The sequence below is a fragment of the Brachyistius frenatus genome, unplaced genomic scaffold, assembly GCF_029030835.1.
Source record: "Brachyistius frenatus isolate BFR_SWC_R1_liver_20210118 unplaced genomic scaffold, ASM2903083v1 Contig_103, whole genome shotgun sequence".
Taxonomy (NCBI): Eukaryota; Metazoa; Chordata; class Actinopteri; family Embiotocidae; genus Brachyistius; species Brachyistius frenatus.
The window spans coordinates 401,402-427,486 of NW_027210702.1; the positions used below are offsets into that span (position 1 = coordinate 401,402).

General features: G+C 43.5%; 1 protein-coding gene across 1 annotated transcript; it reads right to left on the reverse strand.

The window, feature by feature from the left end:
- Positions 1-161: 161 nt before the first annotated feature.
- LOC138628675 (voltage-gated delayed rectifier potassium channel KCNH8-like) lies at positions 162-25,488 on the reverse strand. The gene is made up of 15 exons (XM_069711844.1): positions 24,997-25,488; positions 17,281-17,514; positions 17,047-17,178; positions 16,437-16,582; positions 15,359-15,617; positions 14,253-14,410; positions 12,165-12,372; positions 10,491-10,868; positions 10,028-10,227; positions 9,039-9,288; positions 5,756-5,970; positions 2,650-2,924; positions 1,650-1,759; positions 1,267-1,319; positions 162-1,119 (listed from the first exon to the last, which is right to left on the reverse strand). The coding sequence occupies exons 1-15, from the start codon at positions 25,070-25,072 to the stop codon at positions 346-348; spliced, it is 3,468 nt and encodes a 1,155-aa protein (XP_069567945.1). The 5' UTR covers positions 25,073-25,488; the 3' UTR covers positions 162-345.
- Positions 25,489-26,085: the final 597 nt, after the last annotated feature.

Here is a 26,085-nt window from a genome sequence, read left to right on the forward strand (position 1 = left end):
TGTGTGTTTACTCCACCTTGCCAGGCACTGAAATTAATGGATGTCACAAATCAGCTTGAACTGTAAAAAAATACATAAAGATGCCAATTTATAATTTATAGTGAGCAAAGCATACGTGTGGCTCTTCAGACAATTCAGCGTAAGAGTAAACAAATCAGATGAAACTGTAAAACATACTTTTATTATCAGATCTTCTCGGCGGTGCTCATGATAATAGTTTATAATAGTTTAAAATCGACTTATTTACATAATAACTCACATGCCAAACCGGGCAAACGTCTGTCATGCAGTAAGTTGTGCGGCATGCTGGTGTCGTCGGTCAGTCCTGTGCCAGTGTACAGATCTTCACACCGAGGGCTGTCCTTCATCGATGAAGCTGAGCTGGGCGGGGTGCTCCGCCCACTCCGCCTCCTGCAGGTGGAGGAGGGGCTCTCGGGGCGGTGATGCCATGCTGGAGGTCTGGAGGAGGGGGTTGGGGTGGATGTGAGGAGGGGAGAGGGAATGAGGGTAAGACTGGACTATGAACTGGAGCTGGGATTCGGACTGGGACAGGGGTGGGGGGCGGGACTGAGGCTGTGTTTGTGGCTCGCTGCCGGGTTCTGATAGGTCGACCAGAAGAGGAGGGATGGCTGAAGAAAGAGAAGGGATGGAGGAGGATGAGTAGGGATGTGGCACAACTGTGTGCTCATGAGGAGAGCTGTTGAGTGAAGGAGGAGCTGAGCGATGAGAGACTGCAGGATTATGGGTGGTGATGGATGGAGAAGGTGCACACTGAAGTGGATCAAACTGTCCTCGAAACGACTGGCTCAGCTGAGGAGAAGACGGTCCGGGCACCAGGACGGATGGAGGATTAGGATATTCTGAGCCGCCAGCAAGTGCATGTTGGGTATGAAGGGGTGGTGCCGGGGAGGAGCTGTATGAGGACACGCTGGGAGGCGGAGTCACAGCCCTGGGAGGCGGAGTCACAGCCCTGGGAGGCGGAGTCACAGCGCTGGGAGGCAGAGTCACAGCGCTGGGTATCAGCAACGCGGAGGGGGTGTGAAAGAGGGGTTTGAGAAGACGTGTCATTTCCTGCAGCTCCTGACTTACAGCGGTTACTTGACGAGAGAGGACACACATCTGGAGATGAAGATGAAAGGACGAGTGGAAAACATCATTTTATTCCCCAAATTTAGGAACAATCATACCATTAGGAACAGCTACTGAAATATCTACAATTTCCAAGACAGCAAGACTAATGAATGAACTTCCTGATATGAGGCTTACCTCGTGTTTTAGCTTTGCAATAGTCTGCATGGTGTCGTCTCCATTGCGGGCTCCTGTGGAGACAATACACATACGCACACTCAGGATGAGTGAATAAGGACTGTTACGTCCTTTAACAATAGATCAGTGAGTCAGTTAAAGATGTGCTCTGGGGTCCGGGCACATATTGACATCCCTCATTGATATAGTAGAGTGGACAAAATAATAGAAACACCTGTCACAATATAAGGCTGTATCTATTCAAGGTTTTCAGGTGTACCTGTGTGTGTGTGTGTGTGTGTGTGTGTGTGTGTGTGTGTGTGTGTGTGTGTGTGTGTGTGTGTGTGTGTGTGTGTGTGTGTGTGTGTGTGTGTGTGTGTGTGTGTGTGTGTGTGTGTGTTCACCTGGAGTGGCTGCATCAGGACTGGATAGAAATCTCTGAGTGGCACCGAGGGAAAAATCAAACTTCGCTGCTGAACCGCTGAGATTTTCTGTCTCGATCCCGTCCACAAACCTGGAGACGAACAGGAGGAGGGAGAGGATGAACCTCACACAATTCAGTAAATTATGATTCAGAAATAAACTCCGTAAAGATGATCTCCGAGGGATCTCTAAATCTCAGATCTATCCCAGTCAGTACCCATCAAGGCCTCCAGGTTCACAGTGTGAGATGATGAGACAAAAGTTCCACATGGTGGCAGCAGACTATTAAAACCATCTACACTGCAAAACCCTTCACTCTACAAGCATGACATATTTCCACATCGTAGTGCAAAGTATATCTAAGTAAACTTCAGCACACCAACAGAAATACATCCAGGCGAGTACAAATGGCTTTTCCTTGTTTAAGAAAACATACACAATCCCACATATCCCATGTGATGTTACATTATTCATAAACACAAACCAGACATGGTTTAAATCACCAAAGCACCAAAAAGAGAACTCAGTCTTTCACTGAATCCAGCACAGCTTTTCATCAGGAATCTGATGAAGTGGTGGGAACCTGGATGGACAGACAGATGGACAGGGTTCATGTCTGTAACCAAATGAAATCATGACATATATTTAAAGATTTGTAGTTGCATCCTTTATGGGAAACCCACAACTCAGGACATTAAGAATAATTTACCGAACCCCACGCTCTCTAAGCTGAATACAGTGACACAATTTATGCTGGTGTTCACCCTCACACAGCTGCACCAGAATAAATTGACTCCACAAGCTGAGCGTCTGCTGCCACCTCTCCAGGGACTCCCTGCAAATGAACCTGTAGAAAAATGCCTCAAGTGACAAGGCACCCAAGTCAAATCCTCCCTGAGGATTACTCGCCGCTGGATGACCTCCTGCAGGCGACGCTTACCTAAGTAACCCATTCAATTAAATCAATGAATGGCTCCGTACCGAGGGCTGAGGTCCGGCTGCAGGCAGCTGAAGCTCACTACGGGGATCTGCAGGCTGGCGGGCCGGGCGTGATCGCTGACCGGCCGGAAGGGTCTCGGCGGCACCAGAGGGGAACGCAGAGGGGAGCGAAGGGGTGATCGCAGACCTCGGCCCAGCCTGCCGAGGGACGGCATCTTGGGGAGAGGGGAGTGCTCCCCCTCGGACCCTGACCCCTCCTCGTCTTCCTTGATGGAAGGAAGCTTCTTCAGGATCCCTCCGTTACTCTCGCAGTCAGCCTGAGGGGCGTAAAGCAAGACAGCGTCATACAAAGTTTTTTTTTTTTTATTTTTTTTAACTGTCTCAGAAATAAGATGTGGCATAGAGGTGGGAGACAGCTCAGGAAGTCATGGGAGGCCAGGCATGCTGTCGCTCTGCTGTTGGATCAGATGGGGGAGCTGCTGAGTCGTTCACAATAGCTGCAATGGCTCTGACATCCATTCATGTTGTTGGCAGCGAAAGAGAGTTCTTATTCAAAACCAAAGGAGCATAGAAATCACTGACAGTCACTCACTCTGAGGGTCTTCTTTGACTCCAGATGAAAAAATATGGATTATCTTTTAACCATGTTTATGATTTACCTTTCAAAATGAAACTCCTGCAGTCAGCCTGTTGTCAGCGGTGGATGATGTGGACTTTATGAAAGCTTGTTAGTTGCATTTCCTTTTATCATTTCTTTAGGGTGCAATTTAAGGCTGATTAAAACGCTGGCAAGCAACCTCATTTTCTCTTTTCCCTTGTCACCACCACCACCACCACCACCACCCCTTCCTTCTCTCTCCCCTCTATTTGTTGTCTTCTCCATCCAGTCTTCTGCTCACGTGCCCAGCTGGTATTTTTAGATCACAGAGGTTTAATTTTAGCAGAGGTTTGCCTGGAGGGAAGTGAGCGGAGAGGGGACTGTTTGGAATTTCTATGTTGTGTGTGTGTGAGCAGCACGTGCTGTCTTGATATGCAGCTTGTCACAATGAGGTCATCAAGCCAGATATGTGTGGAGGTATGTGGAAGAAGAAATGATGCATGTTCAGATGTGGATACTGTACATGTTTGTCATGCATGAGCTGGAACATGGCCAGCAGCAGTATGGTGTGAACATGTGTGTGTGTGTGTGTGTGTGTGTGGCCTGAATACGCCTCTATATCTCTGAGCAAGGACAACCATGCTGTGAAATGTAATGTTGGTTTGTGAGAGTGGAACACTCGCAGTGTGCTGGTGTTGCTCATGTTGTGAGGACATAAATGTGTTTCCACAGTCAGTGTGGAGTAAATCCTTACATATTAGGGGGTAAAGTGTGCAGGAATGTTAAGTCATTAATGTCTTCTGAAGTGATGCAAGTGTGTGTGTGTGTGTGTGTGTGTGTGTGTGTGTGTGTGTGTGTGTGTGTGTGGGCACGTGAATGCAAATATCATCAGCTCCCTCCTCTTCCTTCCCCTGCAGCTCCCCTTCATCCTGATGTTTTCTGGTCTTGTCTCCATCTGGTTGTTGCTCTATATTTATCCAGGCAGGGATGGCCCCGCCCCACTCCACCTCGCCCCCACCCATCTGACAGCTCTATTTTTAGTCCCATGCCCTGTTCAGTTGAGGATGTGCCCTGCTGTTGCATATATACTCCCAAGGAGTTTTTTTTTTGTTGAGTAAATCGTTTTTTTCTCTATTGTTTGAGATACACAGCATTGATGTAAGACACAACTTCACCTACTTCCAGGTTGCATGGTAAAGGAGGAGACTTTAACTTTCTGTTCCAGAGTAGTTTCTCTTATATTTGTAAGATGTAAAGGCAGGTTGTATGCTTCAGGAGTTTAAAAACAAAAGCAGTGAAGAAGATTCATTTAGTAATATAATATAATACTCGAAATGGGAAGCTGAAAATGTTCTTTGCGAATGTCTAAATGTCTCTAAAAGAAATAAAGCAAGATTTACAACAATCAGTAATTAATATTTTGGTCCCATAGACACCAATGTACTCAAGTCAGTCAAGTTTTATGTAAATATTCTTTCATCCTTCCTGATATACCATTTGTCCCTTGACATTTTCTCTTGGATCTCTGTTCTAATTACCGAGCTTACTCACAGAGAAAATGTGACTTAGTAATTTCCAGTATAAGCTAGTTATTCATGTGTGCACCGCAGCCGAGATCCATCTGTAAATCCCTGGCAACTGAATCGCCTGTGTTTAGCTCATGTCTTTATCTGCTGGCTGCATCTCAAGCAGAAGCACTGGATTCCTCCTCACTCGCCGTCCAGATGGCTAATCTTTTTCAAGTGCATCTCTTTGGCTTGCAGTGTGTAAGATTTTGGGCGGAGGGGGGTCAGCGCACAGCTGAGACTTATCGAAAACACACAACAACCCTTTTTTGCGCTTACTACCCTGAAACTACCTTTAAGGCATTCAGGCCATGATATTATTCATGTGCAGTGCACTTTAAAGCCTGGGATTATGGTAATATCAATAAAGACAGTTATTATAATACATTAAGAAATGGAAAAAAAAAAAAAAAAAGAGTTTACAGGGGGTGACTGTTATTGGCAGCAACCGAACTTTTCAGGATTTAAAGTGCTGGTGAAGACACATCAGTGTTCTCCACAGTGAAGCCGTTATTTTCTATGCAGACACGGCGCCAACTGAAGTTTGTGAGAGCATCTGATCTTTTAGTGTATGTTCAACTGGAAAAGGATCCCTGAGCAGACCCAGAACATGCTGGAGGGACTTCATGTCCAACATGTTCCCAGCCAGATGGGAACATGTTGGTGTTCGCCTGAAGGAGCTGCAGGATGGAGGATGTTGCTTAACCTCCTTCCACTTCTCCCCCACTGCTGCATCCACAAATGACACCTTATTTGGCTTTATGTATCCTTAACTTCTAACCTACTAAAGATTATTGGAAAATAAATATTATTTCAATCACAATTTTTCAAGTGTGTAGACTTGGTTTGCTTTAGAAATTACAACTAACCTCAGGACTGCAGCGGCCCCTTAAAATGATAAAAACCACCATGTAAAGTGGCCCCTCTGCTTGATATCCACCCCGCAGGTTCACTGGACTCTGTAAAGTTTCATCCGTCTGTGTACCTCGGTGCTGTGTCCCTCTCGCAGGTTGTACGTCAGGTCGTGCTGGATCTCGGTGATGAACTTCTGGGCGTAGTCGGGGTAGAGGCAGAGCACCTCGCGGAGCCCTTTGAGGCTGATGTACTGCAGGTCACAGTAAGTCAGCGCTTTCACACAGGCGTTGGTCTTTATCACTTCCTCCTGCGTCAGGCAGTCAGAGCCAATCAGATCACCCCGACCTGGAAAGCACAGGTAGTTGAAGGTGAGAGTGAATAATATATGTGAGGTCACCACTCTCCGTTTTACTTTGACATGTTAAGCACATTTTAAGTGGACAATTCCCCAAAATATTACCATGCAATACTTTGAGCAGGAGTGAGTGACCATGACTCAGCTCACCTGAAATAACACACTTTTAGAGGCAAGAGGAAAATAATGATGGTTTGACTATTTTTTTTTTTTTTAATATTGAATATTTTATAGCAGACACCGTGTGGTACACCGTGCGGTACAGCTGCAAATTGGAATAGAGAATCTGTATTTTATTTTTTCTGCTTCCTCTCTCCACCTCGCTGCCTTCTCCAGAGCTGTAAATCCAAAGTGGCAATGATAAAACAATTTGTGTGTGTGTGTGTGTGTGTGTGTGTGTGTGTGTGTGTGTGTGTGTGTGTGTGTGTGTGTGTGTTTGTTTGAGAGAGAAAGAGAGAGCAGGCAGGAAAACTGGAGAAAACATGTGCACTCTGCTTTCTCTCTCGTGCATAGAGAAGTACTGAGTGTTTGGAGGTTTATGAGAAAACTGTTTATATGTGTGCATATGTGCATGTGTGTGTGTGTGTGTGTGTAGGGTTTTTTGTTGGGAGAGGAGCAGTGTGAGAAGGCATTTATTCACGTGTCCTTTGAGATCCACATGCGTGTGCGGGTCCAACATGCTAATGAGTTTAGTGTCTTCCCTCTGTAGTCAGCAATCATTTCATAATTTACAGCAGGCAGCTCATTAATATGAAAACCAGTGTTGCTAATTTGCTCCCGCCGCTTTATGTGGACCTGAACCGATTCCAGAGCTGTTTGTGAGTCTGTTTGTGTTTTTATATTCTGTTTTATCCGTGTTACGCAGGATGGAAGCGGCGTCAGCGTTGGTGTTGTAGGACAAGACTCTGGAGAGGCTCTTTTTCTGTAACACCGACGCAGGTTTGTGGTTCTCACCGTTTACTCAGCCTGCTGATTGGAGACATGCATTGTTAATGCACAACTTCAAGTTCGCTGCAGTTTTGCCAGTGGTGACGTGGGGCTGCTGGGTTTTGGTTGATATTGATTTCATGCTCTGGATCGATGGAAGTTTTCTGGACTTTTTCATTTATTTTCACGGGTGGATTCTCGTTATTTGTTCGCAATAATGTGTAATCGTTTGCCGCTATCTGCCTTAGATAATTCATGTTGAGATGCTTTGTTGTTTATTTTCCTTATTTGTTTATCAGCTCAAACATATTTTTCATTACTGGCCTGAAGCAACATAAATTCCGCAGTGGATCAAATGAATATGCGTAATCTGAAATATGCTGCTCGATGTGCCAAACCTACACATAATTGCCTCCTTACTCTTCAGTTTGCCTGAGCTTTTTAGCCTCTTTTAACTCTTTGTTTTGGTTTTATGGAGAGTAACATCAATTTAAAGTAAATTCGTCAAAATGTTTACATCTTGCTCAGCTACTGCTCAGTGGAAAAAATGAAACAAAAAAGTCATTAATTTGAGCATTAATGCTGTTTGTGGGTTTCCTTTAGGACTTCTGGGTGCTCCCCAAACAGTCTCATCAATCTCTGCATCGCACTTCATCTTCCACCTGATGGGGTGTGAATTGTTGGCCCACAGGGGCAGGTTAATATGGGGATGATAGCAGTTTTTTTTCAGCACCGGGGCAACTCTCCTTCATTATCTTCTTCTTATTAATATAAGCAATGTGGCTGGCTATTAAATATTGGATGTCTAATAACTTCCTCTGCTCTTTGTTATCTTCTGCTCACAGTGCTGCAACAGACCAGAGAGAACAGATCTGGCAACTTCCAGTCTCTTATTTACTTTGGTTCCTCATTTATTTCCCACATGTTTTTAAGAATTTATGTTTTTATGTCTGACTTAAAAAGCACTGCATGGTCTGCTGCCAGCATATTTTGAGAATTTTATCCCCTGTAAACAAACTTAATCTTATATACCCCCCCAAAAAACGTCTACAAGGAGATTGCAGCAGAGCTTCCTTTAAGAAATTTACCGGGCAGGTTATTATTACTTCTTCTTAAAAATCTTTAAATGGATTTCCAATTTTTCCTTATGGGTGCCTTATTTATTCTTGAACAGATGTGCGTGTGTCTTAAGTTTCTGTTCTGGAATTGAACTTAAAAAAGAAGCAGCAATACTTGGATGGGGATTATAGCAGTGGGTGCACTTAAACAGAGGCCACACTATGTCCATGACTGAGCAGTAGAAGGAGGTTTTGATGACTGGGCTCCAATGGTAGCCTCCCAGGAGGGCTATCCAGCACTCAACACAATGATGACAGTGCTCTTTTCTTTTTTCCTTCGGCTTGCTGAACTCACATTACTCATTCCAAGAGCAGTCATCACGGCATAGGTCGCCCCTCTCCGGCTTCATCCTCTTGCACTTTGGACACAGACGCTGGATTTTGAGTCACTTTGGTGCCGGAATCTAGGAGGGCTTCTATGGTTTGGAGTCCAAGACAGAGAAGCCCTTCAGGATTCAGGTAGAAATGTGACTCGCTCAGACTGGAGGCCCGACAGGAGGCTTGATCCAAACCCACAAAGACACAGACTTACATCCCTTGGGAGCCGGGTCAATGATGTACTGACCTAATGCTTTAATCTGGGTCTGGGCAACACACTTAAAAGCGGGAATGAATTGGTAGGGAGGGATGGCTGGATGAGGGATGGATAGAGGGAAGAATGGATGGATTAATGGATGGAGAGATGGATGGAAACAACCCTCGCATAGTATTGAAGTGTGGGAATAGGTGCTGTCCATGGTGCTGAAGCGCAGTGGTGTTGTCTCTATGACCTGTGGTGTGTTTGTTATACTTTATAATTTATTCAATAAGTTAGTATATACATAAGTGGCGATGTATCAGCAGAAATTAAACTATTGATATTGATCAAATTCTAAAATTATACGTAACATCTTTTGTATGTGTTCTATCCACTTTAGTTTTTAATCCTTCGTTAAGATTGAACAATTATTAGCTTTTGATGACCCTCAAGTGAACATTAAAATAGGGGTGTCAGCTGAATGTATTTTCTTTACCCAGAATGGCCAGCACCGTGCTGTCCTTCAGGACTTCCATGGAGCCCGAGCACACAAAGTAGATAGCCTGGAGTGCGTCTCCCTGGCGAATGAGGAACTCCCCTGGAGCGCAGAAGGAGGTCCTGATGATGAGGGAGAGCGAGCGCAGACACCCCCTGCTGGCCGACTCAAAAAGCGGCAGCTGCAGCAGCTCTTTATTCAGGTGCATAGCGATGTCGGCTCTCAGCTCATCCGGGAAGTCCTTCAGCAGCTGAAGCGGGAATCAGGAGGACAAATGCAATGATGAACTATGGCTTAATCTCCGTGTTAGCTTCAGTGGCTTTTTAAAGCTTCTCTCCTCTCTGTGTCAGTGTCTGAATGTGAGTGTGTGGGAAGGTGAAGGTAACAAGCTGAATAAAACCTTTCACCTTCCCACATACAACCAACTGATACATTCATAACCAGATTCGGGTTATTTACTTCTGTAATGGAAAGAGAGACTTTGACAGGGAAAGTTGTGGGTTTTTACCTCAAAGTATTACTGTCTGTCCACCATCAGGTTATTCTTTTAAAAAGGAGTATCCAGATGTGAAGCCATGGTAAAAAAAACACCAAGAGTGAGCTGATCGTCTCCGAGGGCCATTAATCCATTAAATTAAGATCGCTGCTAGAAACCCAAAACAAAACCCAAATCCTCTCAACGATTTTGAGCCGTTTCTTTAGCCTGCCTGAAGGGCGAGTCACCGGATTTGCACTGTCAATCGAGTTCATCCCATTGTAACTGACAAGGTCAATCCAAGCTACAGATGTCATGTGCTCATTTCAGAAAGTTAAAGGAACAGTCTCACATTTTCAGAAATATTCTAGATTTTCTTCGAGATCTTAAAATTGATGCTCGGAGGCTGATGGAAGTTGTTGCTTTAGAGATACTGAAGCGAAGACCATTCAAGTAACATTGACATTGTTGATGTAAATTACAAGACATACTTCACGCAGCCAGTCTCTCCTACCTCGCTGACGTCGATACCGTTGTTGACAGACCAGGTCGTCTGGAAACACTCCATCATACGCTGCTCCAGAACTTTGGGTAGCCGGTGCACACGGATGAAGTCCTTCAGGTCCTTGGTGCGGGTTTGGTAGAGCGATCGGCGGGAGTACATCCTCTGGATGATGGCAGTCACGTTACCAAACACCACAGCGTGCATTAATGCTACAGAGGAGACGGACAAAGAGAGGGCGACATGTGAGAAGCCTTTCTCAGTGAGGGGAGGGATTTTTCTAAACAACTTTACAAGGATAAGTACCATGTCTGGCCAAAAGTAAGAAATGCCAAACGGCATGCTCACTAGAAGCTACTGTTGAGATTGACGATTTGTGGTGTGGTGACATTTTTCACAAGTATGTATACAATCCTAATGATGACACGATATTGAGGAATTCTTTTTTCTGGTTTGCTGTCGAAGACCTTCCCACCTCCGATCAGCATGGTGCAGATGGAGAAGATCTTCTCGGAGTCCGTGTTGGCTGAGACGTTGCCGAAGCCCACGCTGGTCAGACTGCTCAGAGCGAAGTACAGCGACGTGACGTAGGAGCTCCTGACAGACGGGCCGCCGCTCAATGTCGTGCCCGAGCTGCTCGCCGTCCTCGCTCTTGTCCGGCTGCCATTCCCCTGGCCCGAGCCCAGCAGCCCCGCCCCGTTCAGCAGCTCCAACCCCGAGCCGTTCCACTGGCTGTAATTGGTCAGCATTGCTGTCATGGTGCCTTGAGGCAAATCTGAGACACCCAGCAGGGAGGTCAGCGGTGCCAAGAAGTATGGCGTTCCCAAGCGTTTGGCCAGTTCGTGGAGCCAGCCTGGTGGGGGGAGGTAGGGAGAGGGGGGAGAAGGAGTGTTCACAACAGTTCGTCAGACTAATGAGAATTCATCCATGTTTGTGAAATGACCTTTAGCAGACGGTTTCATTAGCAGTGGCAACAAGGCTGGAAGGGCAGAGTAATTACTTCAGTTTGGTGTTTGGGTTTTTGGGAGGCCAGACACTGCACGCTAACATTTCAAATGATGTCAGCTTATATTTGCATTTATGCACCGTGCAAATAATTTGTCTCATTTACTAACTTGTCAACTTTTTTTTCTCATATTTTGGCAACAGTTTAATGCTGGATATGGTTGAAGTTTTGGATCTGAGAAGTTAAAGTATCCTGTTTCAGCACTTTTTTTTAAAATACTTTTTTCTCAGTAGACTGTGAAACCCTTACAGATCAGGCACCCACAGTAAAGGACATTGGAGCCAACTACAATTTAGGCAAATTTTAAATTTCTGAACTCACATCCATGGTGTCCAGAGGATGACTGGTTGGTTGGATGACTGATGATTGGTTTTGGGACTCCTGATTTCCTCTCTTGTCACCGTCAGGACAACATTTTCAGTGTCTACTAATGCAGCAGTCACGGTTTTCTTTCCATCTAAGGAGCAACAACCCTGGAGCTGACTTGTAGTGTGTAATGGTAAATATGCAGCACTTGTACCAAGCTTTTCAAGCTGACTTTGAGAGAGTAGTTAAAAGCCATCCACACACAATCATTAAGCAAGAATGGTGGAGCAGTGCCCTGCTCATTGGAAGCAATTTGCCATTGCTCAATTACCAACCCTATGATTAATGGCCGACCCGCTTCTCCACCTGAGCCACAGCCGTCCCATGTGTGCAGCCATGTGCATCCACGCATCAGTGGAGACCTTTTCTGGACATTTCTGACCGTTTCTAACCTACAATCTTGCTCTCTACTCTCTGCTTGTGTCATTCAGGTTTAAATCACTCGAACACGACAAACACCAGCAACACGTGCACCTCACAGTGTGAGCACAGTAGGGGGGGAAACGGATCACCATAATTAGAAGTGTTTTCTCAGTAAAAGGACACACGCACACACACACAGTGCAACATGACTTTACATATTCTTGATGAATTGGATTGAAAGGCATCGTGAGAAAAAGGCTCTGTGGGCCTTATAGTATAGATTTGTCATGCATCTCTCATGAAACAGGTGAGGAAGAGGATTTATGCTGCAGGAGTGGTTAAAAAGGTTTCTCTGCTTTTTCCATCCGCTTGAATGTTTGAATTAATTTGTAGTGCACACACGCTGACACCAACCTATATCCCAGGAGGAGGGGCTGTTACTTTCAATCTCGCTGCGTCCGATGAAGTACCAGACGCAGGCCATCCAGTGGGCCAGCAGGGCGAACGTGGACATGAGCAGCGTGAGGACCACTGCGCTGTACTGCGAGTAACGATCCAGCTTCTGCAGGAGGCGCAAGAGCCGCAGGAGGCGCACCGTCTTCAGCAAGTGGACCCCGAAGTTCTGGGAGACAGAGAGAGGAAGGAAGGTATCAATGCTTCAAACATGAAATATGGAAAGTTTAGCTCGTTAGGATGGGATTAGTTGCTCTTGGATGGGTGGAGTAGACTCTTTCCTGTGACTGAGATTAATAATTGTCAGGCTTAATCTTTTCACATCTGTAGTCAGGAAGGGTTTGTAATTAGAATTACCCATGCACAGTTTTAATCAGTCATTTTGTCAGAGCCTCCTAAACCATGAGATAAACACACAAGATGAAAATACATTTTATTTAAAAAAGATTGAGTTCAGTTTCAGGTGCATCAGAGAAGCTATCCAGAGAAAAACACTGCTATCATCCTCCTCTAGATGTCTGTGGTCCTGATGTAAAAATGACCTCATCCAACGTCTTCTTATCGATTTTCTCTTTCTCTGCAACGCACCGCTCATTTCACTGCCTGGTAAGTGGTCTGTTAACTCAAACAGCTCTGGTTTCAACACAGCTGGAGAGGAATTACACCACGCTGAGGACAGATTTAACTCTGGATATGATTCGTATTCACTACAGAATACACACATGTACCATTTCTCTGCCTCATCGCTGTCTTAACCACAGACTCGGATACCTACTGTTTCTGTTTCTGTGCACATTCACTGTAGACTTCTGCTTTCTGGTAAATTACACGGATATCAACATTTGTCGAGTGGACACGAGTTGTGAGCACTTTGCCTAAAGAGTTGCTTTGACAGGATCTATGTGAGCCTAAGTAGCTAAACATATTTAATATTTCACGTGAGAAGAAGCACGGTTCTCCATGAAAGAAAAAAGTGTCCTCATTGGTCAGAATTTAATTATCTTTGTGGCCCATCATGATCCCGTATCTAACGCATCTTCTTCAACAGCTTGCAGGCTCTGCACTCAACATCATCTGGCTAATCTGCTTGTCTCAAACTGTAATTTGTCTTCAGCGCACCCATTTATCAACTTAATTAGCAGGTACCTAATAACGAGTGTCTCGGTGAAGCTCGCACTCTCACTTTTCCTCCCTTGAAGCTACTAATATTTTGCAGAGGAAGGAAACAATATGGAACAAAAAAAAAACTTAGAATACCGTCGTTGTTTTTCCTTCTTCAGATAAAAACAAAGCTTTGTTAGCTCTTTGTTTCCTTCCAAGTGTGTTTGTAGCATAACAGATGTTGTGTGTATACGTGAGTGTGTTGCTGCTTCGGTGTTTACTGCACATTCGCAGGCTCTTTCAGGCTCTTTCATGGTCTTTCATGGTCTTTCATGGACTTTGGAACAACCTACCTGAGGAGATAAGGCGTGCACATTTTTAGAGAATTGCTTTTAAGTGATGTCGTCCTTTTATGTCCTTTTAAGCAGTTCTTTTGTTCCCCTGTTTTTGTTTGTTTATTTGATTCATTTATTGATTTGTTTGTTTTCTATTCCATTTGCTCGTTTTGGTTATTTGTTTGGTTTTCTTGTATTCATTACCGTTATGATATGGTCCTTTTTGCCTCCTGTTTTCTTAAATGTTTACCGGTACTGACGTTATGTATGACTAAGTTTTGCTTCTCTGTAGAGCACTTTGTAAACTCTGTTTTTAAAGGTGCTATATAAATAAAGTTATTATTATTATTATAAATCAATGCTGAATGAAAGTCGAACAGCAGGAGGGTGCTATTGATAAAAGGATGACAGCTATTAGCAGCAATAAGGCCCACAGAGCCTCTATCTATACATGCCACTCACACAAACACATAAATAACACCTAAAGACACTTCGAAGCACAAACATAATCAAACACCCCCCCAACACTCGTATAGACAACAAATGTCTGCACATTACAGCATGTAACTGACTACAGTGTGGAGCTGGGTACTGCAGCTGTGGACACACTCACCACACTGATGTTGAAGGCGTAGAGCAGGTCGAAGGGCAACGCGGCGATCAGATCCACAAACAGCCAGGATGTGACGTAGTGAATGCAGATGGAGCGGGCGTCATACACCACCTGACCGGACGTGCTCACGTACGTCGTTCGGAAGTTCAACACGATGTCTGGCACGCAAATGCAACGCAAGGAGAGGACAGCGTCAGTGGAGATTGTTAAAGTCTAACTGGGATCTCTTTACAGCCGAACTTAGTTCTGCCTGAAGGCAACAAAATCACCAACCAGCTCCTTTAAAGCTCATTGAAGTTTTACTATCTTTAAAAAAAAAAAAAATCCTATTAAAGACATCAGATGAATGACATGAATTTAGCGAAATGCAAAACATGGGTGACCAATAGGAGCTCCTCGTGTCTCCTAAACCAGTCTGATTCTGACATGCTCCACTTCCAGGTTGACCCTGATTACTTCCCTGCAGGTACGAGGACAAACAGCCTTCATGCGGGCCTCCACTCTTTTTCAGATGGGATGTGGACTTTACCTGTTTTGTGCAACTGTTCAGACAAAAGAGCATAGGGACAGTCTTTTAGCCTCTTTTGACTGAAGGGCCTTTTTAAGGACACTAGGTACTTTATACAGAGAATGGTCTTATTATTGGTACAGAGATCTGTGAATAATTGGAGGAACAGTTATCAGGCTCATTTTATTTGTCCCGTTAAGATTCTGTTCAGATATTTTCTTCAATAAGCCCTACTTAAGTGGGATTAGTAGACTTGGTTGCCAGAGAGGAGACTGCAGGTTTAGATAGAGGAAAAAGTGGAGACTCATTCAATTGGCCTTTAGCTCAGAAGTGTCAGGAGAAGCTGGAGGGCAACGTGGAGCACAGCACAGCTGAATGAGCCAATTAAGAGCGAAGGAGTCGTAGTTTCTAAACCGACTTGATTGGAATATGTAGACCAGGAGGGAGTTGTCTCGTAAACTGACAGGATATCAGGAGGAAGCAGGAAGAAAATAAAGGTAAGAGATACAATTGGGAATGAAATCTTTGATTTGATTGACATTAATGGTAAAGCGCCAGTTAAAAGAAAAACACAACGTGAAGAAAACAGCAGCCTTACCGATGATGAAAAGTATCTCCACCAGGATATCACTCACACTTGGAGGGTTTCGAGCTGCCGAGCCGCCGTCCTCTCGTATCTCCACGGCGGTGAAGCACACGTTGTAGGGAACGGTGACGGCTACGTAGAAGGTGGCCAGCAAGATCAGCCAATCCCAGCCGGCCTTGAACGCACCATAGTGAAGGAGGATGAAACGGGACTTCTGGATGTCGGCCACCTTGTACTCTGGGACCGGGTTCGCATTGGCTCCCAGAACACTCTGGAAACACACAGGCATTAATAGTAAAGACACATTAATCATATTAGGATTATATATCTGCTCAATTAAAAATGGGGAGCTCTTATCTTGTCAGGATCTCCACTAGTCAGCATTAATATTTCATCAGCAGCACTTGTAGTGCAGTATTATTTATGGTTCCACTGGTGGTGTGAATGAGACATATTTCAGAGGCTAGTTTAAAATGATGGAAACAAATGAAAACACTCGCTGTTTGCAGCTTCACTCCAACACTGATTGGTCCATTCAGTAGTTCACCTCATACACAATAAGTATAGACATAAAAGACATAATACAAATGCTATATGTGCAAAGTGATGATGAAATACAATGTGCTCCCAAAAGGAGGAAACCTTTTGTGCCTCCTGATCGGCTGTATTTTCCTCATTAATTTAAATGAATAGACCTTTATGCATATGTATCTCCTCCGAGGTCGTGAATCGTTGAGACTACACTGCAAGGACAGCTTTGTCTCCTCCAACTTGCTTGAATTTATGAATTTTAATCTCATTGTCTAAGAATGGAAATCAAATTAAAGTGCAAGCAAAGCTTGAGAAAATAAACAGCAAATGCCGAGAATCTCCCGACACCTTCTAGTCCCCCTTTAAACTAAAAGTCCAAAGCCTTGCTAGCACCCCCTGGAGGCTGCAGTGTTTATTGCCCCCACAGTACAAGACGTGCCAAACAGAGCAAACAACATGTGGATGATGTTGTTATTCGTAGAGTCGTACTACGGTCAACAAAATTTGAATCCAAAAATATATCGGCATCAGTTTTACTCTCCAACACAACGTGTCTCACATTGTTGATCTTCAGCTTGCTCTTGGTCTTGTCCTGCTTCTGTAGGTGTCCAGACAGCTGGTAGAGGACGGCCCGACTGCGACGGCGCTCCATGCTGAAGCCCGGAGGGCGGCTGACCTGCCGGATTTCCAAACCAGTTTCTTCATCTGAAAACAAGGACACGTTAGACAAATGCAGAAAAGTGGCCATCGTTCAAATATGTAAGTGCCAACATTGATGGGAAATCAGTCCATTACTAAACCTCCTGGGAATTTGATCAATTTCCTTCCCTTCTACTCTACATTTGTAAACCCAAGAACTTTTTTTTTTTTTTTTTTTTTTTTACCATATTCTCCGTCTTTGAACGGAATTAGTATTGTGGGATGATGGAAATGTCTTTGACCTGACCTTTATTGCATTTAATTTGATCAGGTCTTTACTGTTACTGTGCACAATAGAACTGACAAAAGGTGCTAAGAAAGTATATTCGGTTTTTTTTTGAGTGACTGCTGTGAGCTCATGTCGGCAGCTCAATTTGTGCCTCAGCTGCAGAGCCTCTATTGGATCATTTCATGTTAATTACGGTGGAACTGGACGATGCCTCACTTTGCTTTTTCATGCCTTCTCTCACCAGTGTCAGATTCATTGCCATGGTCCAGGTCCTTATTTTCTGTGATGTCCTTATGGGAGACGAGGAACAGCACCACCTCGCTCTTCTCGTTCTTGATGGGAACGATGTCCAGCAGACACCAGAACTTGGAGCCTTTTCAAAAGAAAATAAAGTAGAGTAACGTGTCAAACATCCCTAAAAGATGATTTACACATTAAACGTGATCAAACGTGTCCTCCGGCAAACCAGTCTCACCGCCCTTCTTGTACAGGACGATCTCGGTCTTGAACTCCCGACGTTCATCCAGAGCCTTCTGCATCTGCGAGGTGAGGCGGTCGCTGGTCTCGCCGCCGTACAGGAAGTGACACATGGAGCTCTTCTGCATCAGCTCCCCGCGGGCGAAGCCGGTCAGTTCGCAGAAGCCATCGGAGCAGTAGACGATGGGGTAGAGAGACTGGACCTGAGCGTTCCCCAGGACAAAGTTACTGTCTGAGTGGAGGGAAGAAGGGAAGGTAAGAGACATGAAGGAAAAACAGAGAAAGATAATAGAAAGACGATGAGGAGCCAGGAGAGGACAAGCTAAAGAGATACCAGAGTCTCCAAGCATGTTTAATCCTTCAAAATAAAGATTCACTATCAATTAGTGAGCTCTGCCTTTAAGGATGAGTTCTGTAATCCATGTGATCACATTCATGCAACATGCGTTATTCAACCAGGGGGTCATGACCTCCAGTTTTACCAAGATTTTTACTAACACGTAATTAAAATTTCCTGCATGGCTCACTCTTTTGTTTTTCCACATGTTCGGCTCTGTGCTCTTTAGGGCTTCGGAGGAATTCTCCCTTTGAAGAGCCGCCGTCCTCTGGGAGAATTTAACATGCCTGCTGCTTTTCAAATGAGCCTCATACTGTCTTCCTTTTTCCTTTTATTGTCCTCTTTAAGTAATCTTTTTTTTTAATCTTTGTTCTTCCCATACCCTCAATATTATTTTCATCCTCAATATCATTTTTTTTGTGTTTAATTTTGGGCAACGCAAATAAACTTGACTTCACTTTTCTATTGAGCCTGGATCCGTCAGATTGAGATTGCAAAAGTAATTTCTGCATGTTCGCAGCCTTGGGAAATAGTTCAACAGATCTCTTCTGTGTACAATAGAAACAAATGAAAGCTCTAGCATGTTGTTTTTTTATCAGTTTGGGAATTTGGGGTCTTCCCTATCGCAGCCTTTTTATTGCCTCGTGTGCTGCTGTAGTTTTTCATGTAAAGTGTCACTTCTACAGCATCTTTCCAGTTTTTCTGAGAGTCTTTAAAGCACTCGGTGCCTAATTATGCATCTTTTTTCTGCAGTCACTAGGAGTGAAGTATTTGGTCCATAGTATCTATCAGTTATGATAACACTGTACTGAAGGTTATTACTAAAACCTGAGAACAAAGTACATTCAGGTGGTGGAAGAAACATTAGCAGCCAGACGATCACATCATCAGCCGGCCGTTAAATCCACCTTATCTAAACTACTTTATTTGAAGGTTAAAACGGAAAGTTTGGCCGATACTTTTCCTTTTTATCTTCAGTTTCTCCTCCTAATAATTACAGCGAACATTCCTGGATTTTAGTACTGGACCTTAAGTTGTAACCCACCTGAAAAACACTTGTTTTGACACATTTTGTGTCGTAATGGCCAAAGAATTTATAATGTTTTATATATATAAAAAAAAAAGAAGATGTTTCTCATCTGGTAGTTGGTTAGAAACAAACTGAGCGATACATTCAATCAAATCCAATTGAAAACATGCATGTAAGCATATGTTATTAGAACGTAATATAAGCTGACAGATGGTTTGACAGCCTTTGGGGACAATCTTGAATAATTCATTCTGAAACAGAGTTAGGTAGAATAGGTGACTCACGCAGCCACAACATTTACTCCGCTGAGATCATTAAAGTCCATACATAAATGAAGCTGCAGGACTTCAGCACTCACTTTGAGGAATGGCAGCAATCGAGAGCAGGCGAGCACATGATTGAATGAGAGGCATAGATGGAGTGAGAGAGACAGAGAGCATTAAGATGAACTAGGGGCAATGAAATTTAATAATTCATGCATTAATAAAGCATGTCCAGTGTAAACGCTCTCGCCAAACCTCATTGAAGTGACATCCAGATGAAAGTACACTTCAGTGCTGGAGGCTCATGGGAGGTCACGCGTTTTAGAAATTGTGAATCAGAATAATTAACAACATGTTGTGGTTCAGGTTAAATCATGCACTGCTCATTCAAGAAGACATTTCACATTTATATACAGGGGTTGAGCTTATAACCCACATTTTATTTTTAAATGAAAGGAGTTAAGAAATGTACCTTTTTTAAAAAAAAAAAAAAATTAGGTAATAAAAATGGGTAATAATATGATAATAACAAGTGTGTATCCCAAGAAATGGTCCAAGAAGAGTTGTTTTTTTTAAACTGATTTAATACAGGAAAAATAATGTGTTGATATACGAGTTACAGCTTTGCTGATAGGTGGATTGACAGCACAAGACCAGCCGATTCCCCCCTGTTCAACTTTGGACATGAAATATGACCAACATGAGCTCACTCATGAATCAACCTGAAGGCAAAGTGCTAGATTTACATGTCAAGCTGCACTGACTAAAAGAATGAGAATGATACAGTCATACATTCATTTCTTTTAAATGACTTGCCCTGCAGTCTTAAGATTCTCTACTCAGCGACAACTAAACGCGACTTGTCCTGATGTTTCTGAGGAACTATGTGGTGCCGTTGACTGCAGAGGGGCTACAGGCCTGACAGGCTGTTTTCACTGCATAAAAATAGCTATTTGAGGTTCCACTGTAGCTCTATTGAAGCATATGTTCACAGTAAAGGCCAACATGCCTTTAGCTACTTTTTACTGCTCAGCTTGTAAAAAAAAAAAAAAAAAAGACATCTATCAGAACAACAGGCCTCAGAAGGAAGTTGAGATGCAACATGTGCAAAATCAGATGGATGTGTACTGACAAGAGCGACAGCGGTGTCGTCTCCTCGCTGTCACTTTTTACCAGGTGTGCCAAGTAGATGCGGAGACGGCTGTAATAACATGCGATGGTTCAAGCTGCTCAGAGCAGCAGCAGGGGAAGGAGGCCATCCATGATTCTGAACACAGGACTGATGCAGCCGGCGATGTTGAACAGTGTGACAGAATATAATGGGATTTGATGAATCACTTCGCCCAGAAAAAAAAAAATAGCCGTGCACTTTTGAGATGATTAACTGGTAGAATGGAGGAATGTATTAATATTTAAGAGCAGAACTGTAAGCCCATTTTGCAAAACAACAATGGTAGTGGCAAAAATAGAAGCCATTGAGCACATTTAATCCTTCTCATAAAAATGTTACATTAAAAAAAGACCAATAACCAGATCACTTAAGATTTATCTAAAAAACATTTCTGTCTGGATCTGGCTTTGTGTCCGGGATCTTTGTCACGTTAGAACAGAAAATGACCAGCTTCCTTCGCTTCACGGTTCAGCATGTTCTTCTGTTTTGTTTGGCTCCAGTAAATCAGAGGACCAAACAATCACAAGCTGCAGTACAAATTGCAAAGAGCAGATCAACTTGTGGCTCCAAAAAAACAAGACAGTGACGCCCAAAATGGCAGACTGGAGGCTTCCAAGCCTCTTCACAAACCAATCAGTGATGTGAAAGTGGGCTGCCCTTGGTAGAAAGCCGGGTGTGTGCTCATGCAAACAAAAAAGGGACACAGAAAATCACTGATCCATAGTGCTACTAGTAGTCAAAATATTCCACAGGGTAACTTCAGTATTTTTCAAAACAGACAAAATTATATGTCAAATTCAAGGTAATTTCTGCGCGTCCACCTGCATCAGCCTCTTCCATGATTTTTCAATGCTTTAGTGGACATTTTTACTTTGCTATGCTTTTATGGATGTGGAGATGGAGCCCACCATCATCAAAGCTCTGATTAATTGGGAGGTTTTTACACCAAAGAAAACAGGTTTTTCCAAACCATAAAAACCAGATCAAACCAGAATAAGTGTGTGCACAGCTTCACCACATACCGAGCTTACACATTAAATAGTGCGACTACTATCTGACGGCTGAACAAAACTAAATTCTTCCCGAGTCATTTTGCACTTTTAATATCAAGAAAATAGGAGGAATGGGGCATTAAGAGAGTCCTACAGAGGCTAAATCACATCCTTGCACCGTGTGATCTCTTCTGCCTCTACAGCCTGTACGCGATAACAGTGCTCACTATGGTCGGCTTAATATCTACATCATTTCCCTGCTGGCCTTGTGCTGTGATCATATTTTCCTCTGTTGGATTCGGTCTCTGTACACTCCCCCGGCGCTACGCAGGCCTGTCACATCCGCAGCACAATCCAGGTGTAATAACGTGTGAGCCGAACTACAAAGCCACTCAGATTCAGCCCCTGAGCAGCTTAGGGAACCCCGATAAACCCTGCAACTGATTACAGTGACAGCCCGCCACAATACATTCACCACCACGCACATTGTAAGCCAAAGACACACACACACACACACACACAGTTTGGTCATAGCATTTTTTACAAACACTGCATTTGACACTCATCTTGGAGGTTTATAACTCCTACAGAGCCCTCATTAATATAGTTGTAATAATCATTGTTTACATACATGCACATAACTCCCTTTCATTTTTGCAAGATATATAAATATTACTCTTTTGTTACATGATTTATAACTGGAAGCTCAAAAAGTGCCGCTCATAATTATTGTGTGCGTCTTAAGTTAATTGTGCAACAAGCTTTTTTGTGCAGCTTGCTCTCAGCCAATCATGAATCAGGGAATTTATCAGAGTTTTTGAATTTTATCTCAACTACATCTTTGCAGAAAATCTACATTTCTTTTTTAAGATAAAATATTAGTATATATTTAATAGAAGTCATCCATCATCCATTTCTAACAGTAACCATTGACAACGTGAGAGTCTGCAACAGCAAAGAAAGAGACAGCTGGCAAACAATAAAGGCATGAGTGCTGACAGCTTAATGATGTCGTCCTATTTGTTAAACCAGCTCTGCGGTGTCTTTTCTAGACTTTCAGTGAAAACACACTTTTCAGTGTGCATCAGCTTCAAAACTTTAGAGCCCACGGCTTTCTGCCAGAACTCCCCTGACCAAAACTGACAAAACTCCTCTGCCTAAGCCTGCTTCTTTTTCTTACGACAAGATGTGTCCAAGCTGACTCAAAACTACTGTATGACCACTAGTGAGTATGAACAAATAACAAAATGCCTGCAAAAATTCACAGAAATCTGTACCGCTTGTATTTATAAATATGGTCGTAGTAGATTGAGATATCTCTGAGTTAAAAGAGGTCTAACGAATGCTCTCTACTCCACAGCGGGAAAAAACTGAAGAAATTCCCAGGAGTCTCCCTAGTTATATTGCTGCATTAATGTTGCATGGCAAAGATGGAAGATCTCCGCTTCTGACCTGAAAATACCGTTTCGCTCGGCTGGAAATAATCAGTGACAACTCTCTATCATTCACAAAGAACAGGTCCTGTTTTCTGTTGTTGGGTGTAGGAAGTGACAAATAAATACAGCACAGTATTTGGAGCACAAATCCTTGGTCACAGTGGGATCTGAAGTGGCACCTTCAATGATCTATTTCTCAACCTGTTCTTTCCTGGTGTTGTTATGAGCCATCGTCTTGACAGCACTGCACAGACAGCTTTGGTTGGAGATGCCCTCATTAAAAATGCCCCCTCTGTGTTTTGACCACAGGCCTGCCAGACATTACTGAGCAACTAATGAATGACCATCAGTGCAGACTTCAGGTTCCCACACAAGGCTGAGGAGCTGCTGCTTATCACAAGTCACCATTCATCCCTTTATGCACTCATTCAGTGGAGCTAATTCAGATTGTGAGAATATTTTATAGCAGCAGACACACATGGAACCGATCTGAGGCAATCAGGGCTCGTTGATAATCTCCAGGTGTGAGCTGCTGTGATTGGACTCCTCTTGGAGCAGGGAGATTACCACAAAAACTGTGTATTTACTGTGGAAATAACTTTAAACGAACTTCTTTGTACACCTTCTTGTGTTATCTATGTTATTTAGTAGAATCTGGGGGGACTACTCATAGGTTTACTGTATCTTTGGACAAGCACGTGGACAACCACTCAAGTCGTGGTAAAGCAGGTGAAATCCCTGCTTCCTCTCATAATCCTGTGTCCAATGGATCTCCTCCTGCCGACCTGTGCAACCGCAGCCACCAGGCAAGACGTGATCAGACACAGAGGAGTGCAGTCTGCTCCTTTCCCAGATAAGAATAGGACTGATTGCTGTTGACACAAAATGAAAACCTCCAATAGAATCAATGTTGTCTCATGGACCTTTGTCTCCCGGGGACACACAGGGAACATCACATACCTACGGCTGCCACTGAGTACGATCAGCAGGACTAATCAGCACAAATTACATTTATTTTATGTAGTTTTCTGTAATTTAGAGCTCTGTTTCAGAAAATAGACAGCTCCTGCACTGATTCCTCGTACAGTGCATCCATGCTCAGTAATGCCTGTTAATTTGCGCCTCCAGGGCTGTGTTATGTAACGCTCTTAAGATATAATAACTACAGTTTGCATCCTGACTGACAGCAATCTCTCTGCGGGTTTACGTGGGCTCAATGTACAGACTGAAAACATGTGAATGATAATTAAAGGTTTGGTTACAACTTGTGTTGGACGCCATAAAGAGGCTCCGGCTCTGTCTGACTCTATTTCTTCTAAGAATTGTATGTTACTTGTGATAGTGAAAAAGAAAACCTGAATATCAAAGCATTTAAAAGGAGTCCAGGTGCCACGTTTCCTTCACGAATGGATCTATGTTGTCTTTCGTAGCTGAGGTAACAGTTTGAAATGGTTTGTTCACAGAGCTAAACGATGAAGACTAATTTGTGGAAGACCCCAGAACACTAAGTGCCCTCAATGTCCAAGTCTTTGTTCCGATTTGATTGAAAATTTGTTTAGGAAAACACTCAGCCGTGTAATTCAGAGACAACTTATGGACCTTAAGGTTTCTATAAGAGGGGCAACTCTGTCCAAATCTAATTTCAGGACCTTCAAGTTTTGTGATCATAAAATAACATGTTTGAACAAATCACCGCGCTGCAGATCAGAGCTGCGTTCCCGCTCCGACATGATTGAATCGAGGGTAAAGGCTGCAGCGTATTGAAATGCAAATTCCTGAACTGATTGACAGTCGTCTGTTGCAAGCTGGCAACTAAGAGCAATACCAGTGAATTATTAATACACCGACTCATTGCATTAATTAACACTATACAGTAACTCAGTACATATTAGCACCAAAGATGCAGTCAGGAAATCACACATCTGCATAGGAAATGTGATGACCCTACTTTTCTTAACAATATTACGCTTTTTATTTTCATGTAAATATAAAATAACGGCCATGCTTTTAGTGTTTTTACATGGTATATAGTACACTGTAAGTTAGGATGTTTTGGCCATGGGTAAATAAAAATGTAAATCTAATAAGCACCTTAACCAAGTCAGCATCTTTTGTGCATACAGGGACAACATCATGTCATGTATTTCTGCATCAGACTCTGTGGACCACTGGACTGTTCATGTTGAAATTACGTGTTCAAGTAGGTGCCTCATGAAATCTTAATATGTTAAACAGAAGTCTGCGCTTTCCTTCATCATAATTCATTCAGCAGTCAAAGTATCAGTGAGCTCATGGCCTGTTTGCGTCTTCACCTATTCCCAATCCTCATTACGCACTTTGGATTTTGGAGTTTCAATTTTGTTCCGGACATTAGCCAAATAAACAGATTTGGGTGAGTAAACAACTGAGAGTAAATAAAGTGCTTGAAACATCTATTGCGCACAATAAAATCCAACGGATATGGGGAGACAAGCAATGTACTCACGGGTCCCATCGAAACGCGTGGCAATGGTATCCAGGAAGGTGTTCTGTGGCGCAATCAGACCCCGCATCACCGGCATCCTGGAGCGGGTCGAGCCGCGTCTCTCCCGGCGCTCCGAGCCATGGCTGTCGCCGGGGGTGGCCACGAATCCCGGCAGAAACCTGGACGATGTCCCCGGCGCTCCTCCTAAACCCTGGAGGAGGGCGCCGAGCCGAGACACCCGGGACTCCACGGTCCTGAAACTGACCACCAAGCAGGTGATCCCGGCTTCGAGGAGGAGAGAGGAGCCGCTGGAGGCCAAACGGGTGAGGACGGAGGGATGGAAGGATCACGGCGAGGATGGTCACATTTACGCACGGATGTGCTGCAATCCTTCTCCTTCTCCTTCTCCTCCTCCCCTTCTTTCGCTCTTTCCTCTCTTACACTTTGTTCTCTCCAAACATTCTCCCGTGCACTTCAGCAGTGCAGCTAAACAAGCTTTTCATTCACTCTTTCATTTTCTCCGTCAGTGCTCCCCCTCCCCTCTGTCCACCTCTTTGAAATTCCATCAGTCTCTCTTCACCTCTCATCCTTTGCTGCTCTGATAAAGCAGGTGAATGAAAGTGCCATACTGTCCTTATTTGTGGTATAATTGAATTAAATATTGTCTGAAATGGTTCACACTTGAAGCTGCAAAAATTGTCACTCCTTCAAAATACATATTCAGGGTGGATAAAAAAAAAACATCCCTACGATGAATAATGTGATGGATTTCATATTTCATATATAGGCTACAATACAATGTTTGGCCAAAATACACAACAATCAAATGTGACCATGCATATGCGAATTTTTCACATTTAATAAATAAGTGAACTGTTTTCAGCCTTTTATACGTCATGCATATCAAACCATATATTTTATACAGTAGGTGTGCGTGTTGTCTTCCTGTGGATTTCCTGAGGTTGCTCCGTTTTCTCCCACAGTCAAAAGACAAGACAAGACGCTGTCAATCAAATGTGCGGACGCAAGATGGAGAGAGGAGGACTCTGGTGGTGGTGAGGACAAAAATGGATTCTTGCACTTTGGTCATGATGTTGCAAGAATAAACCA

Coding starts and splice junctions, on each gene's coding strand:
- LOC138628675 (XM_069711844.1), bottom strand. CDS start 25,072: ATGCCGGTGATGCGGGGTCTGATTGCGCCACAGAACACCTTCCTGGAT. Junction 14,411..15,358: donor GGAGATACTTTTCATCATCG/GTAAGGCTGCTG, acceptor TTTGCGTGCCAG/ACATCGTGTTGAACTTCCGA. Junction 1,320..1,649: donor TCCTGATGCAGCCACTCCAG/GTGAACACACAC, acceptor TTGTCTCCACAG/GAGCCCGCAATGGAGACGAC.